The sequence below is a fragment of the Gorilla gorilla genome, chromosome 13, assembly GCF_029281585.2.
Source record: "Gorilla gorilla gorilla isolate KB3781 chromosome 13, NHGRI_mGorGor1-v2.1_pri, whole genome shotgun sequence".
In the NCBI taxonomy this organism is placed as follows: domain Eukaryota; kingdom Metazoa; phylum Chordata; class Mammalia; order Primates; family Hominidae; genus Gorilla; species Gorilla gorilla.
In genome coordinates, this window is record NC_073237.2 from 82,186,571 (window position 1) to 82,212,967 (window position 26,397).

General features: G+C 37.5%; 1 protein-coding gene across 3 annotated transcripts in view; it reads left to right on the forward strand.

The window, feature by feature from the left end:
- The window catches only part of NAA35 (N-alpha-acetyltransferase 35, NatC auxiliary subunit), an 81,599-nt gene that overhangs the window by 40,823 nt on the left and 14,379 nt on the right, over positions 1–26,397 (forward strand). For all 3 annotated transcript variants that reach the window (XM_004048193.5, XM_055350690.2, XM_019033627.4), the window contains exons 12-14: positions 14,897–15,075; positions 22,091–22,150; positions 25,906–26,012. In XM_004048193.5, coding sequence (XP_004048241.1) covers positions 14,897–15,075; positions 22,091–22,150; positions 25,906–26,012 — 346 coding nt within the window. The remainder of the gene's footprint in view (positions 1–14,896; positions 15,076–22,090; positions 22,151–25,905; positions 26,013–26,397) is intronic.

A 26,397-nucleotide genomic window follows, 5' to 3' on the forward strand; every position in this document is an offset into this window, starting at 1 on the left:
AGATGATAATTTCCGTGGGATCATTAGTAGCTACAGCTTGTGACTTTTCTATATTTCAGACCAGTGTTAAAAATAGCTTGTGCATATGATCTCCTCTATTACTCTTGTTTTATAGTGTGCTGACAGGCTTCAGGAAAATTGTTTATGTAAAATTGGCTTGAATAAACCTTTTAAAAATGTAATCTTACGACTAAGCAAGTGAAATTTTAAATTTAACAAGTACTCACCCTGTGCTTGTATGGGTAATACCTTTTAGCTGGCATAATTTAACGTTCTAATTATCCCTTAATCATAAGCTGTACGATTCTATAATAAAAAAGTTAATGCCTCTTAATGTCTATTCTAGTAGAAGAATGATGAGAAAATAATAGTATAGATTAGTTTTGGTCTCTACTCATTTTGCCTTCTGATTATATTACAACTCCAGCTGGTGACAAGATGGCTGTGTAAATCTTGAAATCACTGAGCATTCATTTTAGCTTCTCATTGAAAGGTAGATATTCAGTATGAATTGTAAACTGGCATTAAGGGAGAAAGTAGGAATAATCAAACTTGATCTGAGAATTACTTGCTGGTGCATTTTCTCAATGCATAGTAATATCTTTATGAAGATGCAGAATGCAAAAGTGGTTTTGGAGGTGGATAAGGAGGGCAGCTTACTGATAATGGGATTTTTTTGACGTGGTTACATGGAGCACTGTGCTAGTAAAGTATTTGGCCCTGGAAAATGGATAGAGAAGCAGATTTTGGAGTCATTTTCAGTGCTTATTGAGGGAGCAGATGTATTTACTTGGGACTTACTGGATTCAAAGATGTGACCTTGGGTTATATTGTTGTTGAAGGAAGAAAGGAGCAAAAAAATCCAGTGAAACTGATGTTTTTCTTTGTTTTTGCTTATGCTGTCTTGAATTTTACAGTTCTTTTTAATATGTCTGTGGAAGTTTAGCTCATCCTTTAAAATGATGTTCACATCACCTCCTCCAATGAGACTTTCCTGGTTCTATTTGTCAAAATATGTTTCTCTTTCCATGTTCACTCATAGTTATCTGTGAATTGGGTCTAGTTTACCCTTTAGATTATGAGCATCTTTAACAGTTGCCAATGGAAATAATATATTTAAATTTATGTTGCCTGAAATTAATAGATACTCTTGGGGAGTGTATTTTCAAATCTAACACACAGTTTCAAGAGGACTTGTCATCTTTTAAAAATAAATTAAAAGATACCTGAATAAACTTGGTGGGTTGAACACATGTATTTGCTTTCTGAAATCCCAAACAAGCAATGAAGAAGTGATTTTTTCTTTCAAGGCATAATTGATAAAGATGAAAAAGACAGGGAAAGGAGAAAATAGCAACAAAATTATTTTAGAAGCTGGAAAACAGAAGGACATTGACTTACCTATCTCCAAATAACTGTATTTTTAGCCACTGATAGAGGAAGTCAAAGGCAGCCCAGTTTATACTGTGGATCTCCTGAAGGCTGCATTATTGGTTTGCCAGATACTTCTGGAAATGGGTATGAGAAATTTAGCTGAAAACATGAGAACTGGTTGATAATCTGTTCAGAAGCAGAAATTTCATCCCCCTTTTTGCTGAGTGACATTTCCTGAACCTCACAATACTAAAACTTTATTCTGTGGAGGAGGGGGACAGAGGGATTCTGTACTTGAGGGTATATGAGGCCCAGTTGAAGGGTACACATTATGAGAGAGTTAAGTGAAAGTTCAGTAGTTATTATTGTGACCTACTTTCTTTCCCCATCTGCTCCTCTCCTCGCTCCACTCGGCTTTCAGAACAGTGTAGCCAGGCACATGCTCTCCACTTAAGAGTTTAGAAGATTCTTCTTAGGGAAATCTGAAAAGTCCAAGAGATGGGGAAAAACAAAAGCAAATTCTAAATATGCTAATTTCAGCAGTTACCCTGATAAAATGGCTTGGTTGAAAGCTTGACCTGTATTCACAGTGCTCTTAATGGTTTTTTTTTTTTGGTATGTGCTCTAGTTTCAAATCTGAGTATATATTTAAGGGTGGAAATCTCTAGCCTGAAAGAAAGAATAAAACAGGCAAACAAAGTACCTTAAGAGAAATGAGAAAAATCAATATGTATGTAAAACAAAAATAGGATGCTATATGAAAGGGAAAAAGGGGAATATGTTCTTTGAGATTGAAAATAGAAGAGCACGGCGGGTGGGGGGCAAGGGGAGGGATAGCATTCAGAGAGATACCTAGTGTAGATGATTTTGATGGCTCAGCAAACCACTATGGCACATGTATACCTATGTAACAAACCTGCATGTTCTGCACATGTATCCCAGAACTTAAAATAGAAGAGCAGAAATGTCAAAAATAAGTAGGAAGTTTAGAACACAAAGTTGCAGAAATCTTAGAGCCAAGAATGAAAAGGTGAAAAATAGGAAAGATAAAGATTATACTAGGCTTAGTCAAGAAAGGTCTACTAGCTAATAAAGGTAAGTAAATAAAACATATAAAGGATAAACTAATAAAAGTTGTTCCAGAAGTATAGATCAGAAAATAGAAGCAAAAAAAAAAAAAAAAAATCACTGGATGTGGTAGCCCATGCCTGTAATCCCAGTGCACTTTGGGAAGCCAAGGTAGGAAGATTGCATGAGGCCAGGAATTCGAAACCAGCCTGTACAACATAGGAAGACCCCATCTCTACAAAAAATTTAAAAATTAGCCAGGTGTGGTGGCATGTGCCTTGTAGTCCTAGCTACTCGGGAGATTGTAGTAGGAGGATTGCCTGAGCCCAGGAGGTTGAGGCTACAGTGAGCTATGATTGTACCACTGCATTCCAGCCTGGACGACAGTGAGAGACCCTGTCTTTTTAAAACAAACAAACAAACATGTAAGAAAATTTCCTGGAGACAGATGATATGAATGCTCAGATTGAAAAGGCCAATAAAGAGCCACCCAGCACACCAGAATGAAAATTGACTTGTGTTGAGGTGGCATATCATTATGAAACTTTAGAAAAGTGGCAACAAATAGAAGATCCTAAGAGAAAAGAGGCAAAACCAAGTTACACAGAATCAAGACAGAGTGTCACATGTGCAGCAGTAGTGGAAATTAGAAGTCAATGAAGTGAAAACCAAGATCATATTTCCTAATGCAAAACTTACTCAAAGCTATAGCAGTGAAGACAGTGTAGTTCTGGATAGATACAGATCAGTGGAATAGAATAGAATTGAGAGCCCAGAAATGAACACTCATGTTCTCGGTTGCTATTTGACAAGGGTGTCAAGACAATTCAATGAGGAAAGAAAAGTCTTTTCATCAAAGATGCTAAGACAACTGGATATCCACATGCCGGAGGATAAAGTTGGATACTCCCCATCACCCCTGCTGGTCTTATGCAAAAGTCAACTCAGAATGGATCAGTGACTTAAATGTGAGAACTAAAGCTATGGAACTCTTAAAACATAGGCATTAATCTTACACCCAGGTTAAAAAAAGCAAACCTGCATGAAAAAATGGGCAAGAGATTTGAACAGACACTTCTCCGGATAAGATTTGCAAATGGACAAAAAGTACATGAAAAGATATGCAACAACATTAGTCTTCAGGGAAATGCAAATCAAAATGAAAAGTTACTGCGGCCCACCCACTTGATTGCTTTAATAAAAAAGATAATAAAAAGTGTTGGCAAGGATGTGGAGAAACTGGAGCCCTAATACAGTACTGATTGGAATGTGAAATGATACAGCTCTCTTGGAAATAGTCTGGTAGTGTCTCAAATGTTAAACATAGAATTATCCAAGGGAAATGAAAACATCCAAACAAAAAGTTATACACTAATGCTCGTAGCAGCATTATTCATAATAGCCAAAAGGGAAAAATAGCTCAAATGTCCGTCAGTGGATGAATGGATGCATAAAATGGTATATCCATGTAGTGGTGTATTATTTGTCAACAAAAAGAAATGAAGTACTGAAGGACCTTTAAAACACTGTGTTACATGGAAGAATCCAATCAGAAAAGACCATGTATTGTATGATTTCCATTTATATAAAATGTCCAAAGTTGGCAAATCCATAGAGACAAAGTAGATTAGTGGTTTCCTAGGATTGGGGGAAGAATCATGGGCAGGTAAGAGTGATTGCTAACGGGTATAGAGTTTCTTCGTGGGGTGATGAAAATGTTCTAAATTTGATTGTGTTAGTTTCACAACTCTGTTAATGTATTAAAAAACCATTGAATTGTATACTTTAAATAGGTGAGTTATGTGGTATGTTAATTATATCTCATTAGAATTGTGAGTAAAAGAAAATCACTAGAGAAATGATTTCAGACTTTGGGGGAAAATGGTTTTTAATGTTGAATTCTAGACACAAACCATCATTTAGTTTTGAGGAAAGATAATTTCAGGTACTTAAAGTCTCAGAATTTATCTCACAAAAGTTTTGGAAGATGTGCTCCATTAAAACATGGGAATAAATCAAGAAAGAGGGAAGCATGAGGTTTAGGGAAAATGAGAATCCATCATAAGAAAATAATGAAGGAAATCCCCAGGATGGTGGTGAAGGGAGAAAAACACAAGATAATAGCTGAGCACCATGTATGGACAAGTCCAGATTGGAGGAAGCCCCAAGGCTCTAGGGAAAATGTCTTGAAGATACAAGACCACTGTTGCATTTGATGTATTCAGAAGAGATTGAGAGAACTGACAAATGGTTTGGGGTTGAATTAAGCCTTATGAGACAATTATTAAACTTCAGAATGCATATGAAAATTAAAATTTTCACATCTGGGGCAATGGATAACTTAAATCATAGTGGTGCTAATGCTGACTTATTTACTTGATCATAGTGGTGCAAATGCTGAATATTGATTATAACCAAAATTATGATCTAACGGTATTGTAGGTGAGGGGACAGAAGTGTGTGCAGGCATGTAATTTGTATGTGGTTACAGTGCTACTTGTTTTTTGTTTTACACATTGTCTCTGACTTCCTCCTTTTCAGGTCTCTGACATCTTCTAGAGATGGAGGTGGAAGTCAGAGATAATGTGTAAAACTGAAAAGAAACGAAGGAGTACTCTAAGCTTGTTTTTTGCCAATATGTAGATCAGAGGTGTCCAATCTTTTTTTTATGAGACGACGTTTCACTATTGTTGCCTAGGCTGGAGTGCAATGGCGTGATCTTGGCTCAGTGCAACCTATGCCTCCCGGGTTCAAGTGATTCTCTTACCTCACCCTCCTGAGTAGCTGGAATTACAGGTGCCTGTCACCATGCCCGGCTAACTTTTTGTATTCTTTTTTTAGTGGAGACGGAGTTTCACCATGTTGGCCAGGCTGGTCTTGAACTCCTGACCTCAAGTGATCCGCCTGCCTTGGCCTTCCAAAGTGCTGGGATTACAGGCGTGAGCCACTGCGCCTGACCGGGGTGTCCAATCTTTTGGCTTCCCAGGGCCACCCTGGAAGAAGAATTGGTCTTGCGTCACACATAAAATATGCTAATGAGAGCTGATGAGCCAAAAAAAGAAAAAATCACCAAAACAAATCTCATAATGTTTTAATAAAGTTTACAAACTAGAGTTGTACTGCATTCAGAGTTGTTCTCGGCTGCAAGTGGGACAAGCTTGAGGTAGATAATACCAAAAAAGAAATACAAGAGATAACTAAGAGGAAATGGAAGAGATTGCCTCTGGGGAGAGAGGCATGTTGGGTGGAAAACATGGTTAGAGGATTGATTGTTGGTTTTAATAAAAGCCTTGTTCAACTGATTCTTGAGCCACATGCATGTGTGACTGAAAAAAGTTAAAAATGTGTGTATTAAAAATAGATTAAAATATGTAGAATATGATGGTACATTATCTGTGATATGGCTCCTTTAACTTCCTGAGGACTGACCTCGGTGCCAAAGACAAAACTATGCTATTACAACCCAGTCAGCTTAACTTGCCCACCATGGCAGTGTATTGTGCAACAGAGGTAGAGCTGACTTCATTTTAAAATCACAAGCCATTAGAGAGTACTAGGCCATGATGTGCTAGTGCCAGGAGCTTGAGATGTTTATTCTTTTAGTTCAAAATTTTTTCTGTTTTTAAAAAAGTCCGTACATACCCACACATGTGTGCTTGTGTGTATCTAATCTAGAGGATTTCTAGTTTGGGGATGGTACTGTGAAGATGGCTCTGATGTTTCCACTCTCTAAAACCAGCCAAAATCTATAAGGAATATGAGAAATAGAATCTTTCCAGTGTCTTGAAAAATAGGGAACACTTATAACCAGAATCAAAATAGAATGGGACCCAGGAGAGGGAGAACATTGAGAATGGATAGATTTTCTTAGTGTAAACATAAGTAGACCTGCAAAGGACAGTGTTCTCACAAGAAGTTGACATAACTTGAAGGGACAAAACTAGGGATTCTCTTGGAATAATCACAGGTGTGGAGTACATAAGCTGACTGTGTTAAACTATGTGAATAATACCTTGGAAAGGCAAAGGAGGTGGGGCTCTGCCAGAAAACATGCACATGTACTGTCTTGGTTTCTGCTGCAAGATAGAGGAGATGCTGTTGATGTTTTAGTAGTCTGGTTAACTGGTAATCTTTGTGTCAGTAAAAGAAACACATGCACACGGGCACATCACATGTGGCTTAAGGAAAGTCAGTGAGGCCTCCAGCTAGCCTAGAGTGCTATTCTAACACCTCACTCAAAAAACTGGTTCAAGAAGCACTCCTTCAGTGATATCATAATCAAAAAAGAAACTGCATAGTATTTATACACAAATATTCCAAGAAAAGAAGCAGATGAAAAACACTGCTCAGAAACACTTTTGTACAAAAATTGAAAGAATTTATTTAAAAATGGCCTCTATAGAACAAGAGCAGAAAGCGAAAATATTAAGACTAAAGGGAGAAGTAACTAATAATAGAAAGGGAGTAAAAGTGACCAGGCAGAATTCAGGAAAGCAGTAGAAGAGAAAAATCCTGAGAGATCTCATTGAAAATAGCAAAAGCATTCTAGACATTGCTGAAAAGCCGTAAAGGACATGGAGGGCCGGGCGTGGTGGCTCACGCCTGTAATCTCAGCACTTTGGGAGGCCGAGGCAGGCAGATCACCTGAGGTCGGGAGTTTGAGACCAGTCTGACTAACATGGGGAAATCCCCATCTCTACTAAAAATACAAAATTAGCTGTGGTGGTGCATGCCTGTAGTCCCAGCTACTCAGGAGGCTGAGTCAGGAGAATCACTTGAACCTGGGAGGCGGAGGTTGCAGTGAGCTGAGATCACGCCATTGCACTCCAGTCTGGGCAACAAGAGTGAAACTCCATCTCGAAAAAAAAAAAAAAGGACATGGAGGTCAGGACTGAGGAAAAAACTAAGCGAAGCAGAAGTGAGCAAAGGAGATGTGAAGTATGATGAGAAAGTAATAGCAAAAGAAGTCTCAGTATACATATGATTGGCGTCCCTTAAGATGTGAACCATATAATGGAACAGAAAAAAATGTTAGACATTTCTAGAAGAAACTAGAATTAAATCCATGAGTGTCCATTGAAAGAGTATAATGTGTTCCAGGATAAATTGATAAAGAATTATTAATAGTAAAATGGAGCCTAGTAAATAAAGATCTAAAGCAACTATTATATTGGCTTCATGGTTCTTCACATCATCATCAACACAGAAAGTAGTGTAACAATATCTTCAAAGTCCTCAAGTAAAGAACTGTGACCTGCTGGGCGTGGTGGCTCACGCCTGTAATCCCAGCACTTTGGGAGGCCAAGGCGGGCGGATCACAAGGTCAGGAGTTTGAGACCAGCCTGACCAACATGGTGAAACCCTGTCTGTAATAAAAATAGAAAAATTAGCTGGGCGTGGTAGTGGGCGCCTGTAATCCCAGCTGCTCGGGAGGTTGAGGCAGGAGAATCGCTTGAACCCAGGAGGCAGAGGTTATGGTGAGCTGAGATCGCAGCATTGTACTTCAGCCTGGGCGACAGAGTGAGACTCTGTCAAAAAACAAACAAACAAAAACAAAGACAAAACAAGAAAACTGTGACCTAAGAGTTTTACACCCATTCCAAAGGTCTTTGAGTGACACTCGTAGAACTATTTTTAAACTAGCAAGAACTTGGAATATTTTTCCAAAGACCTTTTTCCTGGAGGAGAAAGACTGAAATCAGGAATGAAATTCAGCCTACTGAGACATAAATGGAAAAGCTGTGGCAGAAGGACAGGCATTGAGCATTGATTCTGTTTCATTGTAGAACTGTGGTTAAAACGGTGGAAATTGGTTTTACTAAATATAATGTAACATAACTGTCAAGAATCTTGACAATATAAAAGTAATTAACCAAAGTCAGGAAGTAACGGGGAAGACTAATTTTCTTTTATATGTAGGGGTCCAGAGATACTGGTTAAAGCTGAGAAATCATCTGTAATATAAAGATAGGTATATTTCAACATGTGGAGGTAACCAATGGCGATAGAGATAAGATTATTCAAGTTTGGTGCTTGTCGTAGTTCATTTTGTGTTGCTGTAACAGAGTACCTGAGACTGGGTGATTTATTTTAAAAGAGGTTTACTTAGCTCATGGTTCTGCAGCCTGGGAAGTTCAAGATTCATGGTACATGCTCAGCTTCTGGTGAGGCCATGCACTGGGTCAAAACATGGCAGAGAAGTTAAGCAGACATGTGGAAAGGGACCAAACAGAAAGAACCTCCCTTTTAACAATACACTATCATAGGAACTAATCCGTACCTGTGAGAACTAATCCAGTCTCACGAGCGTGAGAAGGCATTAATCTGTTTAGGAGACATCGGCCCCCTTTACTCAGACACCTCCTGTTAGGCCCCATCTCTCAACACTGTTGTACTGGCAATTAAACTTCAACATGAATTTTGGTGGGGACAAAAACACATCCAAACCATAGCAATGACCAAAGGAAGGTAAAGGGAGGTCTTTAGCATTATCATTGTTTATTATTGGTAAGAAGATTAACAGCTACCTTTCTGAAGGAATAGAACTTTAGAGATATTAATAAAGTTGTAGATACAAAATTAATAAAAGACTTCTCAATTATCAGAAAGAAAATACAGCAAAGAATGAAAGATCTTAAAGATAACAAAGGGAACCATGTATTTCCGATTTAGTGATAACAAAACTCAGTTCTGATTCTTGTTCTTCTTTCCTTCTCTTCTTGAAAAAATTCACTCCTAATGCCATGAGATGGGCCTGAGCACAATGGGCATGTGCGCTAGAGCGAGACTTTGGAGCCTGCCTTAGGGATGATGATGGTGCCACATGGGAGATAGGAGTAGCCTGACATAAAGTGTTGTAACCATGTGGGTAGGTGGAGTGTCCTTGTAGCAGGGTGAGGCCTAGCATGGGCCATCAGAGTCTGTGTGGAGTAAGGAAGTGTCCATGTAGAATGGTAGTGGAATGGGGAGGGCATCTGCAAAGAGATAGACCTAGAGCAGGAGTTTGGAATAGTTCAAGATACCTTGAGAGCATCACCGTGAATTGGTAGCCTAACTGGATTCACTGCTTCTTAAGTGAGTGGAGAAGGGTATTTCCACAGGAGTGTAGCTGAGCTTGGGGTGCCTGAGCCTAAGCAGGATTGAGAAGGGGACCATGTGGGAACAACCTGGCACTTGTATGTCAGGAGCCTAAGTAGGATGAGGAGGGTGTGTCTATGGGAAGGCAGTCTAGTACAGGGTTTTGGAGTATAAAGGCAGGGAGGAGAGAGAGGCATGGGGTGTGGGAGTCCAGGCAGGGTAGGCTCATGTTAATGGAGCCTGGCAGAGTAGGGTGGTGAAACCTGAGGTAAATTCATGGAGGTGGTTGTGTGCAGGGCTGTCAGAGACCAAGCCAGGTAATGAGGGCATCTGTGCATGTGGGTGACCAAGTACAGGGTTTCAGAGCCTAAGCATGTTGAAAAAGGTGTCCTTGTGGAAGATTTCCCAGGTATGGGGTGTCAGATCATAAGTGGGGGGAAGAGGCTGTCCAGGAGGACTGGATGGCATGAGATGTCAAAGCCTAAGCAGGAAGAGAAAAGTAGAAAGGTGGCCCCATGTGGGAAGTTGTAGCCTAAGCACATTGATGAAAAGCTTCTGTGCAGAAAGGTGGCCTGTTGTGGGGTATCAGAGCTTAGATGGGGTGAGGAGAGCATCTCTAGAGGAGTGCCAAATGGAGTGGAGGTTATGGTGGCCTAACATGTCAATGATAGGAGATTGTAGTGGACTGAATGATGGCCCCAAAGCTATCAAGGTCCTATTTCTACTTCTCAGAACCTGTAAATATTACTTTATTTGGGAAAGGGATCTTTATAAATGTGATTCTTAAGGGTCTTGTGATGAGGGGGTGATCATGGATTGTCTGGCTGTACCCAAATATCATAAGTGTCCTTCTAAAAGAGGTGGATGGGCTGGGCGTGGTGGCTCACACCTGTAATCCCAGCACTTTGGGAGGCCAAGGCAGGCGGATCACGAGGTCAGGAGATCAAGACTATCCTGGCTAACGTGGTGAAACCCCGTCTCTACTAAAACTACAAAAAAACAGCCGGGCGTGGTGGCGGGCGCCTGTAGTCCCAGCTACTCAGGAGGCTGAGGCAGGAGAATGGCGTGAACCCAGGACGCGGAGCTTGCAGTGAGCCAAGATTGTGCCACTGCACTCCAGCCTGGGCAACAGAGCAAGACTCCGTCTCAGAAAAAAAAATAATAATAAAATGAATAAAACAATAGGAACATATCAGTTGGATATAGAAAACAACTTGAAGGGGATCTCACGTGGTCAAAATTAGCAAAAACTTAAGCATCAAAGTAAATAATTCTGACAGATCATAACTTATTGAATAAAAGATAAAGCCATTATTCTACCCTGATATAAATAAATGAAATGGACAGTTTGATGAGAATATTTATATGAGTGTCCCCCCAACCCCCAAATACTTATTAATTTCAAAAGGAAAGGGAGTAACTACAATGAAGAGGCCTGTTGGATACACCTTAATCAAGTGATTAAAGTTCACATCACCAGTAGTAAGATCCTCATTTTGCTGATAGCGTGCAATGAGAATATAACATTAATTCTGTAATATTCCAAAGATTCATGATATGAATCTGATCATGAGGAAGCAAGACAATCCACATTGGAAGGCAGTATACAGAATTACTGGTCTGTTAGTCTTCAAAGATGTCAGTGTCATGGAGGTCAAGGAGAGACTGAAGAACTGTGTCAGACTGAAGGAGAATAAGAGGCAATGAAATTAAATGCAATTGACATGGTTATGAAGTTTGTGAAACTTGAATGAGGTGTGAGGATTAGGTGATAGTAGTTGCTCAGTGTTAGTTTTCTAATTCTGATGGCTGTATTGTGATTATGTAAGACTGTGTCTTTGTAGGAATAACACTGTAAACATACTTGAGGGTGGTTTACTATTGACTGTGCTTGGAACTTTTGAGATTGTTTCAAAAGAAAAAAGCTTACCTCAAAGCAAAATAGATCAATAATATGTTGGTGCTTTTGATATGTGAATGGATAAGTTATGATATATCTACACAATGGATATCATAATGGAATGAAATACTGATATATGCAACATAATGGATAAATCTTGGAAACATTATGTTGAGCCAAAGAAGTCAGATATAAATGAGTACAAATTGTCTGATTGTTTTGTTTGTTTAAAAGTAGGAAGGGCTAATCTTGTTTTTGAGACCGAGTCTCACTCTGTCACCCAGACTGGGGTGCAGTGGCGCAATCTAAGCTTACTGCAACCTTTGCCTGCCAGGTTCAAATGATTCTCCCACCTCAGCCTCCTGGGTAGCTGGGATTACAGGCGTACACCACCACACCTGGCTAATTTTTGTGTTTTTAGTAGAGACGGGGTTTCACCCTGTTGGCCAGGCTGGTCTTGAACTCCCTCAAGTGATCTGCCCACCTTGGCCTCCCAAAGTGCTGCGATTACAGGTGTGAGCCACCATGTCCGGCTAGGAAAGGCTAATCCATAGGGACAGGAAGAAGTTCCTTGGTTACTGAGCATTGGAGTGATAGACTGAGAAATTGCACAAAAAAACCTTTCGGGGTGGTAAAAACGTTCTTTTTGTTGATTGTGGTAGTTACATGGTTGTACATATTTTTCAGACCATTGAACTGTACATTTAATGTACATTTAATGTTTGTATTGTATGTGAATTGTGCCTCAATAAAATTAGAAAAGGGAAGTTTCTCCCACACGTGGAAGAAACTTGTAGTTGTGGTTATTTCTCCAGAGATAAACGGGGGATCACAAGTGGATGGCTTTTTTTCTCTTAAACTCAGTGGTAAGAATGAGATTTTCAAAAAACCCTTTGCATCTATTAGATAGGGTCTCACTCTGTCACCCAGGCTGGAATGCAGTGATGCAGTCACGGCTCACTACAGCCTCAACCTCCTGTACTCAAGCTGTCCTCCCATCTCAGCCTCCCCAGTAGCCGGGACTACAGGCATGAGCCAGGACACCCGGCTAATTTTTTTTTTTTTTTTGTAGTGACTGGGTTTTACCTGTTTAAAAATATATGCTAAACAGTATTAGATACGTAGATTTGTATGATATTACATCCTAGGTTACTCTCACCAATGACTAGGGTATAATATTTATTGAGGCCATGCCTTGAGTTTAACAGTTGTGTTTTAATACTATTTTGTAACATTTTGGTTAAATAAAACATAAAGCTTACCATTTTAACCATTTTAAGTATACAATTCACTAGCATTAATTACATCCACATTGCTGTGCAACTATCACCACTGTCTCCAGAACTTTTTTATGTTCCTAAACTGGAACTCTACCCCTTAAACATGAACTCCCAGTTGCCTCCTCCCCACAAACCCTCACGGCCATTATTCTCTGTCTGAATTTCACTGTTCTAGGTCCCTCATACAAGTGATATTATGCAATACTTGTCCTTTTGTGTCTGGCTTAGTATAATTCTACAACTTTTTGTAAAAGGAAATAAAATAGCCAAGAAGTGCGGAATAACATAACCAAAGCTCAGCAGCTTTTATGTTGTTTTCCAGAATTCCTTCCAATTTAAGGGCAGCCAAAACTCGTTATTTTAATAAACCTGACTATAAATTGCCTATGTAACTCTTGAAAGATATGTTGAATAAATAATATAGTGTCTCTCTTGACTAATACATTTCCAGATCTTTAATTTTGACATCTGATTTACTTTTAGAATAACTTACTTTGCTCAGTAAAACCAAAGTACTTGTTACCATAAATCTTTTATCCAGGGGAAGGGGAAGGTAAAGAGAAGTTGGTTAATGGGTACAAAAATACAGTTAGATAGATGAAATATGTTCTATTATTTGATAGTACAGAAGGGAGACTATAGTTAATATTTTGTTGTATATTTCAGAATAGCTAGCAGAGAACTGGAATGTTACCAGTACAAAGAAGAGAGAAACGTTTGAAGTGACAGATATCCTAATTACCCTGATTTGATTATTACACATTGTGTACATGTATCAAAATATCACATATACCACAAAAATACATAACAACTATCATACATCAGTTTTTAAAAAAGAAAAAATTATTATGTAATGACCATGTGCTGTTGGTAATACTTTTCTATTATTAGTAATGAAGACCAGTGACCTAACAGGAATTGTAGTACCTCAACAGTTTAAACCCATGTATCATAATGTTTTGAAAATATCAGTTATACTTTATTATTTTAAGAGAGTGCTAGTTGAAGGGAAGATAATCTTATTTGGCCCTCTTGTACTGAGTGATTTTTAGCAATTTATTTATTTTTAATTTTTAAAATTTATTTATTTAAAATAATTATTTAAATTATTTTATTTTATTTATTTAAAATAAAAAATTATTTTTTATTTGAGATGGGATTTGGAACTAAGAAGGATTGTGGGCTAAAGATTTTAGTTTGGAATCATTTAAATCACAATTTATATTAGAATAAGTAACATCAACCAGTTGCTTAGGGAGAAACTACGGAGAAGAGGAAAAAGACCAAGAACCTTGAGAACATCTTTATTTGCGTGGTCCTAAAGAACAATTATGGTGTATATATCTCAGGGGCATTATAATATGGTTGTCAGTCTTGCTTTTAATTCTTAATAACAACAGCTATTCAGCTTTAATTTTATCTTTCATTGTCATCTGAAACCATATTTTTTCTTAGGTTGTGGCCAGTTTTAGACTAGCAGGAGAACTTTGAATAAAAAATTCTTATTCATGTATCATTTTAGCGATATACTCCCTCATTTGAGATTGCAAGTTGAGAAAGAGTTTGGAGCTATGCACTAGTGTGAAAAGTGAGATCACCAGTGGACAGAGAAGAAAGAGGAACTCACTCTTAGGTGTCTTACAATACTGTCTTTAAAATGTTGTGGATTTCTGTAATTACATCTCTGTACCAAATGCATTTTGGGCTCATTGAGGGTTGAGGGCTGTGCTGCTCTGCTCTGCTATTCAGGATTATTATATAGCTAAGTTTGAATGGATTCTACTGTTTAGTAATTGAGGGGAAGAGAAGCTTATATTATTTGTGTTCCCATTTTACCTTTCTTCACAATCTCATGGTTAATGTATCATTTCCTCTGTTTTGAAAGAATATACTGACCCTATTTTATCCTCAGAGTTTTTTCTTTGAGTTCATTTTGACATAGAAACTCCCCTCCATCACCACTATCACCACCATGTAGGTAGGAGGTACAGTTTTAGGTTATTAAATCTACTTATTTAGTTTTTAAAAAATGTATATGTATAGATATATTCTAAATTATAAAATCTATTTAGAGGATTTTGTGGTTAGAATTTGTTTGAAAAAGCTTTTTAAACTGGCATTTTTATATTTAATAACATTTGCAGTTTAAAATTCAGAGAAACGTTGAAAAATTTTACTTTCATTTTTTTCTTTTTAGATCATCCAATTATGATGGGTTTTGAACCCCTTGTGAACCAGAGGCTACTTCCACCTACCTTCCCTCGATATGCAAAAATAATTAAAAGGGAAGAAATGGTGAACTATTTTGCAAGATTAATAGATAGAATAAAAACTGTCTGTGAGGTTGTGAATTTAACAAATTTACATTGTATCCTGGTAAGTACAAATCTCTGTTCCAGAATGTAACTTCCATTTAAAAAAAAATTGATACATAATAATTGTACATATTTATGTGGTAACTTTGGTTTAACAACAGAATAGTTGATCGCTTTATAGGCACTGACCAAGGGTAAATACTACTCTTTGTCTATTTTCTGTGATAGCTAGAGGATTAAGTGGTTCATAAATATTATACATACATACTGTTTAATCCTCAAAAGCTTTTACACTATTTTAGAGATTAAGAAGCTGATGTTGAAGGGTTAGATAATTCATCCAAGATTTGTTTTGAGACAGGATCTCACTCTGTTGTCTAGGCTGGAGTACAGTGGTGTGATCTTGGCTCAAAGTGAACTTAAACTCTTTTTTTTTTTTTTTTTTTTTTGGTGGAGATGGGGGCCTTGATCTGTCACCTACATTGGAGTGCAGTGGCATGATCTCAGCTCACTGCAGCCTGGACCTTCTCGGCTCAAGCAATCCTTCTGCCTCTCAGCCTCCCAAGAAGCTGGGACCACAGGCGTGTGCCACCATGCCCAACAATGTTTTAGTTTAATCATTATTTTTGTAGAGATGGGGTCTCACTATGTTACCCAGTCTGGTGTTGAACTCCTGGGTTCAAGCAGTCCTCCTACTTCTGCCTCCCAAAATGCTGGGATTGCAGGTGTGAGCTACCGCGCTCTGCCTAGCCTTGAACTCTTGAGGTCAAGTGATCTCCCACTTCAGCCTCCCAAGTAGCTGGGAGAGACACATGCCACTAGACTTGGCTAATTTTTTTTTTTTTTTTTTTTGATAGGGGGTTTCCCTCTGTTGCCCAGGCTGGAGTGCAGTGGTGTGATCTCAGCTCCCTGCAACCTCCGCCTGCCAGACTCAAGCTGTCATTCCACATCAGCCTCCTAAGTAGCTGGGACTGCAAGCGTGTGCCACCATGCATGGCTAATTTTTTGTATTTTTGGTAGAGACAGGGTTTCACCATTTTGCCCAGGCTGATCTCTAACTCCTGAACTCAAGCGATCCACCTGCTTTGGCCTCCCAAAGTGCTGGGATTACAAGTGTGAGTCACTGCACCCGGTCAATTTTTAAATTTTTATTTATTGTGGAGACAAGGTCTCACCATGCTGGCCAGGCTGCTCTCGAACTCTTGGGCTCAAGCAATCCTTCCATCTTGGCCTCCCAAAGTGCCAGGATTATAGGCATGGGCCAGTGTGCTTGGCCTCACCTTAGTTTTAAGAGTGGGGATTGAACTCTGGATTCTGTCTTCAAAACATATAAATGTGTATATATATGCTGGTATACACATACATACATACATATATATTTATGTGTGTGTGTGTGTGTGTGTATATATATTTTGTTTGTTTGTTTGTTTTGAGACAGAGTCTCACTCTGTCGCCCAGGCTGGAGTGCAGTGGCGTGATCTTGGCTCACTGCAAGCTCCATCTCCCAGGTTCACGCCATTCTCCTGCCTCAGCCTCCCGAGTAGCTGGGACTGTAGGCATCTGCCACCACACCCAGCTAATTTTTTGTATTTTTAGTAGAAACGGGGTTTCATCGTGTTAGCCAGGATGGTTTTGATTTCCTGACCTCGTGATCCACCCACCTTGGCCTCCCAAAATGCTGGGATTACAGGCATGAGCCACTGTGCCCGGCCTTAAGTGTGTATATAGTTTTACATGTAAAAATGGGATCATGGTGTTTGGTAACCTGCTTTTTAAAATTGCTTGTCTCTGTATCATGAACATCTTCCTTTTCATGTCAACAAATACATGACAAATTCTACATTATTTTAATGGCTGTGTGGTATTCCATTTTAAGCATATATTACAGTTTTTAAAATTTCATATTACATTTAGGTAATTTTCAGTGTTACAAACAATACTAAGATAAATATATTTATAGGTAACTCTTTTTATTGTATGCTTCCTTTCCCCTTAAGATAAATTCCTAAAAAATGAAGCTGCTAGGTACACTTTTAACTATCATATTTTGGATTAATATTTTTTGTGGGTTAAAATATAGAAAAACAAGGCTCATTTTAAGAACATTCAGAGATGGAGCTTTTTTTTTGTTTTTTGTTTTTCTCTCCTGTACCCACTGACAGCAGAAAAGCTTTTTAATTGGTAGGATTATAGTAGCACATGTAAGGTTAGTAGGAAAGGTAGAAAATGTGCAAGACAGTACTGTTGTTCTTAGGACATAAGTATACTAACATCTGTGGCATAGCTAGGCATTTGAGTGTTGTTACCTTACACACTGAGGTGTGGAATTGCCAGCCCCATGTCATTTTCTCTGTGAAATCTTCCCCTTTGGTTGCTGGTTGCCACTGTACCTGTGTTCCTTGAGCTCACACAGTATATAGTTTATACTCCCAGCATTTAGCAGCAGTCTCTGGGAAATAGTTGATAGTAAAGATTTGTGCTTTTGTTTATGTTCTTTATTTTTCCTTCTATTAATTCTTTGTCATTAAAACCCAGCTTAAGTCTTCATTCCTTAGTAAAACTTTAACTGATTATGCCTTTAATACCTTCTGTTGCATTTGCTTTCTTATTAGATTGCTCTTATTCTGTCATAAGAATCAGAATTTTAAAAGTTCCTAGGAAAAAGATCATAGAAAGACAGTTTTACAGTTAAACAAACTAAGGTTCAGACGTTCTAAAGTAACCAAATTAGATGACTATAGTAGCATATCTGTAATGAGAATAGATATTTTCTTATTCTCTTCTGCCACATTGACTTTTTTGATCTTAATTGTTACATGAATATACATTTGTGTTCACTAGATTAATTGCAAGGTCTTTAAGTAAAATCAACCTGTAAACCCATGTCAACCATAGGGTAATATGCTTTTAATGTATATAGTTGTTTTACCAGTTGTATTGGTAAGCAAATGGACTTTAAAATAATTTTTTTAGTAAGCAACAGGGCTGACTTGGGTTGTGACAGGCTCCTGATATTGAAGGCTAAGTTGTCTGCCATTATTGTTGGTCAATTTCACTGAACCCTCTGAGGAAACCATGGCCCATTCCAGGTACCTTAGGGGGACCCACATTGGTTCTAACCAAGGGTAGGTAGCTGAGGCATTGTCAGTGATCCTTTAGAATTTTCTCAGCAAGCTGCAGGATTTCTTAATAAAGAGCTTGATCAGATAGATGCCTGAATAGGCATTTATTCTGATTTTGGTTTCTGAAGAGCTGCTATCCCAAGCAGTTCTCCTTAACAAATCCAAGTCCAAATATTAAAATACATACATTATTATTTAACTATAAAATTTGGAAGATGCAGAGAACTGTGAAGATGATAAATAACTGCTGTCCCACACTCTGTAGATGTTAGCATTTTGGTGTATTTTGTCATCTGGTTTTATATCTACATTATAAACCCATATCTTTTCATTTTTTAGATAAATTTCTTTAAAAAAATTTTAATTTGAGGGTACATGTGAAGGTTTCTTACATAAATAAACACTTGGCCTGCCTCGGACTCTTATTGTTTTGAGGTGTGGTCCTTCAATACCTAGTTTATTGAGAGTGTAACATGAAGGGATGTTAAATTTTATCAGAAGGCTTTTCTGCATCTATTGAGATAATCATGTGATTTTTGTCTTTAGTTCTGTTTATGTGATGAATCACATTTATTGATTTTTTTGTATGTTGAACCAACCTTGCATCCCAGGGATGCAGCCTACTTGATCATGGTGAATTAGCTTTTTGATGTGCTGCTGGATTCGATTTGCAATACTTTGTTGAGGATTTTTGCATCGATGTTAATCAAAGATATTGGCCTGAAGTCTTCTTTTTTTGTTGAGTCTCTACCAGGTTTTGGTATCAAGATGATGCTAGCCTCATAGAAGGAGTTGGGGAGAAGTCCCTCCTCAGTTTTTTGCAATAGTTTCTGTAGGAATGGTACCAGCTCTTCTTTGTACATCTGGTAGAAGTCACCTGTGAATCCATCACGTCCTGGCCTTTTTTTTTTGGTTGGTAGGTTATTTATTACTGATTCAGTTTTGGAGCTCATTATTGGTCTGTTCAGGGAATCAATTTCTTCCTGGCTCAGTCTTGGGAGGGTGTATGTGTCCAGGAATTTATCCATCTCTTCTAGGTTTTCTAGTTTGTATGTGTAGAGATGTTCATAGTAGTTTCTGATGGTTGTTTTTATTTCTTTGGGGTCAGTAGTAACATTCCCTTCATCATTTCTAATTGTGTTTATTTGGGTCTTCTCCCATTTCTTCTTAGTCTATCTGGTGGCCTATTTTGTTTTTTTTCAAAAAACTAATAGCAAGATTTGTTGATCTTTTGAATGGGTTTTCATGTCTTGATTTCCCTCAGTTCACCTCTGATTTTTGTTAGTCCTTGCCTTCTGCTAGCTTGGAAATTTTTTTGGTCTTGGTTTCTCTGATTCTTTCAGTTGTGAAGTTAGGTTGTTTGAGATCTTTCTAACTTTTTGATGTGGACATTACATGCTATGAATTTCGTTCTTAACACTGCCTTAGCTGTGTCCTAGAGATTTTGGTATGTTGTATCTTTGTTCTCATTATTTTCAAAGAACTTCTTGATTTCTGCCTTAATTTCATTATTTACCCAAAAGGCATTCAGGAGGATGTTGTTTAATTCACATGTAATTGCATGGTTTTGAGCGATTTTCATTGTGTGAACTTTTATTTTTATTATGCTGTGGTCCAAGAGTATGTTTGGTATGACTTCAGTTCTTTTACATTTGTTGAGTATTTTATGTCCAATTATGTGGTCGATATTAGAGTATATGCCATGTGGTGATGAGAAGGTTGTATGTTCTGTTGTTTTTAGGTGGAGACTTCTGTAAAGGTCTATCAAATCCATTTGGTCCAGTGCTGAGTTCAGGTCCTGAATATCTTTGTTAATTTTTTGTCTCGATGACCCATCTAATACTGTCATTGGAGTGTTGAAGTCTCCCACTGTTATTATGTGGGAGTCTGTGTCTCTTTGTAGGTCTGTAAGAACTTGCTTTAGGAATCTGGGTGCATATATATTTAGGACAGTTAGGTTTTCTTGTTGAATTGAACCCTTTACCCTTATGTAATACCCTTCCTTGTCTTCTTTGATCTTTGTTGGTGTGAAATCTGTTTTGTCTGAAATTAGGATTGCAACCCCTGCTTTTTTCTGTTTTCCATTTGCTTGGAAGATTTTCCTCCATCCCTTTATTTTGAGCCTATGAGTGTCATTATGTGTGAGATGAGTCTCTTGAAGACAGCACATCAGTATGTCTTGCGTTTTTATCCAGCTTGTCACTCTGTGTTTTTTAAGTGGGCCATTTAGCCCGTTTACATTCAGGTTAGTATGATATGTGTGGATTTGATCCTGTCATTATGGTGTTAGCTGGTTATTATGTTGGCTTGTTTTTGTGGTTGCTTTATAGTGACACTAGTCTGTGTGTTTAAGTGTGTTTTTGTATTAGCTGGTAGTAGTCTTTCCTTTGTATATTTAGGGCTCCTTTCAAGATCCTCTTGTAGGACTGGGGGTAATGAAGTCCCTCAACATTTGCTTATCTGAAAAGGATCTTATTTCTCCTTCACTTAGGAAGGTTAGTTTGGTGGGATATGAAATTCTTGGTTGAAGATTTTTAAAAGAATGTTGAATATAGGACCCCAATTTCTTCTTGTAGGGTTTCAGCTGAGAGGTCTCCTTTTAGCCTGATGGGGATCCCTTTTTAGGTTAGTTGCCCTTTCTTTGTAGCTGCCTTTAACATTTGTTTCATTTCGGCTTTGGAAAACCTGAGGATTTTATGTTTTGGGGATGATCTGCTTGTGTAGAATCTTGCAGGACTTCTCTGTATTTCCTGAATTTGAATGTTGGCTTCTCTAGCAAAGTTGGGGAAGTTTTCACGAACAATACCCAGAAATATATTTTCCAAGATGTTTGCTTTCTCCCCCTGCCTTTCAGGGATGCCAGTGATTCAAAGTTAGCTTGTTTCCATAATCCCATACTTCTCAGAGGTTTTTTTCATTCTTTTTTCTTCTTTTTTCTTTATTTTTGTCTGACTGTCTTATTTCAGAGAACCAGTCTTCAAGTTCTGAGATTCTGTCCTCACCTCAGTTTATTTTGCTGTTAATACTTGTGATTGCATGGTGAAATTCTTGTATTATTCAGCTCTGTCAGACCTTTTAGGTTCTTTTTTATGCCAGCTATTTTATCCTTCAGCTCCTGTATCACTTTATTATTCTTATTTTTCTTGGATTGGGTTTTGCTATCCTCCTGAATCTCTATGATCTTTGGTCCTGAATTCTATTTCTGTCATTCCAGCCAGTTCAGCCTGGTTAAGAACTCATGTTGGAGAACTGGTGCAGTCATTTGGAGGACATATGACACTCTGGCCATTTGAGTTACCATAGTTCTTGCCTAGGTTCTTTCTCATCTCTGTGTGTGGATGTTCCTTTAACTGCAGTATAGATTGAGTACAGTCAATAGACTTCTTTTCTGGATGTTTTCACTGGGCCGAGGCTTTCTGTAGGGTCTTTATTTGAAGCTGACTTCTTGTCTCTGGTTTCAAAGTGGGGTATGTTAGTGAGGTACTTTTGGTGTTGAAGCTTTGGTGACACTTAGGCTTATTGATCACTTGGTAGACTCTTGCTCAAAAACCTGTATCTTTTGGTCTTTCCCTATAGTCAGCAACAATCAGTAATGTGCATCCAGTTGACTTGGTTACTTGGAATTTATTTCTGTGAAATAGGAACTAAAGTTCTGCCATGACTTAGTAAATTATTATTGGTATTGTTTTTATGGTATACAAATTTAATATTGGTATCCACACAATTCTATGATTGGTCAGTTTTTTTAAGGAAAGTTTTTAGAGTCTAGAATTATCCATTGTCCCTTTTATATAATTAAATAATTTCTATAGAAATGACCTTTATTTGTCATATTTTAACTGTGGTACTATGTCATTTCCAGAAGGTCTAGTAAAAATTACAGTCTATGATGAAGTATTTTTAGCTTTTATTTAATCTATTAATGACATTGCTTTTTCTTTATATATCTGTTAGGATTTTTTCTGTGAATTTAGCGAACAGTCACCATGTGTTCTTTCAAGATCTCTGTTACAAGTAAGTTCCACTTAGTATCAAAATACTTATTTAAACATTATATGTGTATTGACATTGTTTTATTGATTGATTGAACAAAAGGTAGATGCTTTTAAAGGATTTTCCAGTTAGTGTTGTGTATTTTTTTTTTAATTGAAGTATTAACTTTAAGCATTAGACATCCATCAAGATCATATCCTAGGTCATAAAACAAACCTCAGTAATTTAAAAACAATCAAAATCCTACAAAGTATCTTTCTTATCATTTTAGAATTAAACTAGTAACCAACAAGGGAATGATATCCAGGAAAATCTCCAAATATTTTGAAATTAAACAACTTGTAAGTAACACATGGGTCAAAGACAGAGGTCTTGAGGGGAGTTCAAAAATATTTTGAACTGAATGAAAATTAAAATATACCCAAATCTGTGAGATACAAATAAAGCAGCGCTTAGAGGGAAATTTGTAGCATTGAATGTTTTTTTGTTTTGTTTTTGTTTTGAGATAGTCTCACTCTGTTGCCCAGGCTGGAGTGCAGTGGCATGCTCTTGGCTCACTGCAATCTCCGCCTCCCGGGTTCAAGTGATTCTTGTGCCTCAGCCTATCAGGTAGCTGGGATTACAGGCGCACACCACCATGCCTAGCTAATTTTTGTATTTTTGGTAGAGACGGGGTTTCACCATGTTGGCCAGGCTGGTCTCAAACCCCTGACCTCAGGTGATCCACCCATCTCAGCCTCCCAAAGTGCTAGGATTACAGGTTGGAGGATCGCTTGAACCTGGGAAATCCAGGCTGCAGTGAGCTGTGATCCCACCACTGCATTCCAGCTTGGGCAACAGAGTGAGACCCTGTCAAAAAAAAAAAAAAGTCTACGGTTAGTAATTTAAGCTACCACTGTATGAAACCAGAAAAAGAAGAGCATATTAAAATAAACAGAAGGAAGGAAATAATGAGCAGAAATTAGTAAAATATAGCACAGAAAAACAATGGAGAAAATCAATGCAACCCAAAGCTCATTCTTTGAAAATATTCATGAAGTCGATGAACCTCTAATGAGGCATAATAAGAGAAAGATAAAAATGACTAATATCAAGAATGAAAGAAGGGGTATCATTACAGACTCTGTAAACATTAAAAGAATAGTAATGGGATATACAACTCTGTCCATAAATGCAAAAGCAGATAAAATGGACCTGTTCCTTTAAATGTAGATACAGACTACCAAAACTCAAGAAGAGACAGATAATTTGAATAATCTCTTATCTATTAAATAAATCAAACTTATAGTTAAAAACCTAACAATGCAAACTCCAGGCCAGCTCTATGTAGTGTCTTCAGAAAATAAAAGAAGCAAGAACACTCATATGTGCCAGAATTTACTCTATCAAAACCAAACCAACTTTACAAACATGGAAAACTATAGACCATATTTTCCTCATGAACACAGATGTAAAAATCTTATTCGTTGAACACAGATGTAAAAATCTTATTCCATGAACACAGATGTAAAAATCTTCAATAAATTATTAATAAATCAAATTCAACAATATATAAAAAGAGGTAATACACCATGACCAAATAAGATTTACCCTAAGAATCAAGCCTGGTTCACCAGTTGAAAATTGGTCAGCATAATATACCATATTATCTAAAGTCTTAGTAGATTCACAAAAAGCATTTGACAAAATTCAACATCCATTCATGATTTGAAACTCTTAGCAAAACTAGATACAGAAGAGAGCTTCCTAAACCTGATAAAGGACATATACAAAAATACCCTACAGCTAACATCATACTTAATGATGAAAGACTAAATGGTTTCCTCCAAGAATGGGAAGAAGGCAAAGATGCCCACTTCGCTCTTACTGAACATTGGAAATCTTAGCCAGTGCAATAAAGCAAGAAAAAGAAATAAATGGCACACATATTTGGAAAGGAAGAAAAAATATTGTCTATTTAGAGACGACATGATTTTCCATGTAGAATGCCCATGGATTTTACAAGGAAGTTCCTAGAACTGATTAGTGAATTTAGTGAGATTATAGGATATGAAGTCATTATACAGAAAGCAGTTGTAATTCTATATACTTGAAATGAACAATGGGAGATCAAAATTTTAAAAACCAAACTATTTACAATAACAAAATGAAATATGTAGGTGCAAATCTAATATGATTAATATTCAGCAATATTCAATATATTAAATATTCAAATTCAACATGGTAAATATTAGGGAAATGCAAATTAAATCACAGAAATACTATTCACCTTTCAGAATATCTTTTAAAAAAAAAAATCTGGCCAGGCGTGGTGGCTTACGCCTGTAATCCCAGCACTTTGGGAGGCAGAGGTGGGTGGATCATGAGGTCAGAAGTTCAAGATCAGCCTGGCCAAGATAGTGAAACCCCATCTGTACTAAAAATACAAGAATTAGCCCGGCATGGTGGCAGGCGCCTGTAATCCCAGCTACTCGGGAGGCTGAGGCAGAGAATTGCTTGAACCTAGGAGGCAGAGGTTGCAGTAAGCTAAGATTGCACCACTGCACTCCAGCCTGGGCAACAGAGCGAGACCCCGTCTCAAAAAAAAAAAAAAAAATCTGATAATACCAAGTGCTGGTGAGGATGTATTTGGTGATAGGAATGTAATGTGGTTCAGCTGCTTTGGAAAATAGCTTGGCATGTTCTTATAAATTAAACATGCAGCTCACACTCCTAGTTGATTGCCTAAGAGAAGTGAAATTTGACATTCTTCTCGAAACCTCTGCAAATATGTAGAGCTGTTTGTTCATGATCATCAAAAACAGACAACCCAAATGTTCTTGAGCTGGTCAGTGGATAAACATACTGTGGTACATGCACAGTGGAATACTACTCAGAAATAAAAAGAAAATGAAGCATGATACACTTAACAATGCCAATGAATCTCCACTGCATTATGCTGGGTAAAAGAAGCTGGACTCAAAAGGCTATATGATTTCGTTTTAATGACATTCTGGAAATGGCAAAACTGATAGAGCTGGAGAGCAGATCAGTGCTTGCCAGGGGTTTGGGGCAGGAGGAGCGTTTGACCACAAAGGGATCACATGAGGGAATGTTTTTAGGGTGATACAGGTGATACAGTTTGTTCTGTATCTTGATTGTGAGACTGATTTGAAAAACTATGCTTTTGTTAGACTTATAACTGTACAACAAACATGTAAATTTTACCATATGTAAATTTTAAAATTTAAAAACAGTATTAGGAAATCAAGGTATGGTATATTAAATACTAAAATACAGTGGATTGTTAAGGAAAGGAAAGGAAATTAAAACAAATTATTAAATGCAAGTTGTTTTAAATTTTTTCATGTTCAGAAATGAACATGAAAAAATATTAAAAATATTTGTATATGTTACAAAACATTCATTAGAGGTAAACAGGATTATCAAATAACATGTATAGCCATTTACTATTTCATAGTTTATGAAGCATTTTTTAATACATTAGCTCATTTGACATAATCAGATTAGTCAGTTTATTTTGACTATTTTAATATTACTACTCTTGACTTGGGAGGTTTTTATTTCTGTACATTTTTTATCCTACATCAGAATTCACCTTCAGTAAGGATTAATAAGTAACACTCATTGTGGAGACAGCAATTTATAAAAAATTTTCACACACTTTTTATATTTTAATCACTTGCATAGTCTGTGGCATTTATAAGTATACTCGTTTTACACTAATGACAATTCTGTGCGTGACACCATAACTAATATATAACATTTGTTTTAAGACCACTTTCCTGGTGGATAACAAAAAGGTCTTTGGAACTCATCTCATGCAAGACATGGTGAAAGATGCACTTCGGTCTTTTGTCAGTCCTCCGGTGCTTTCCCCCAAGTAAGTATTGTAAGACATTTTAGAGTTGTATGTATGTGCTCCTTTAAAAGCCCAACTTCTCTGTACTCCTTCTTTATAGCCAAAGTATCAAAATTGGGACCAAATCTCCATGTAAAAGTAACTTAATAGTGTTAAAATTAATTGATCTCTGCCACATTGTTTAGATTAAAACTAAGGTTTTTATGAGGTTGACAAAATTTCTGATAACTCCTCTAAGTTTTTTGTCTCCAGTGTAAGTCCTTAAACTTGCCTTAGTAGAGGCACTGCCCCGAAAACATGCTGCCATCAGAGGCTGAAAGGATTGCATGCAGAAAGAATCATCATTTGAAAGTTGGCATTCTGAGAAATGTCAGGCTTTTCCAACAGGGAAGGGAAGAAAGGAGTC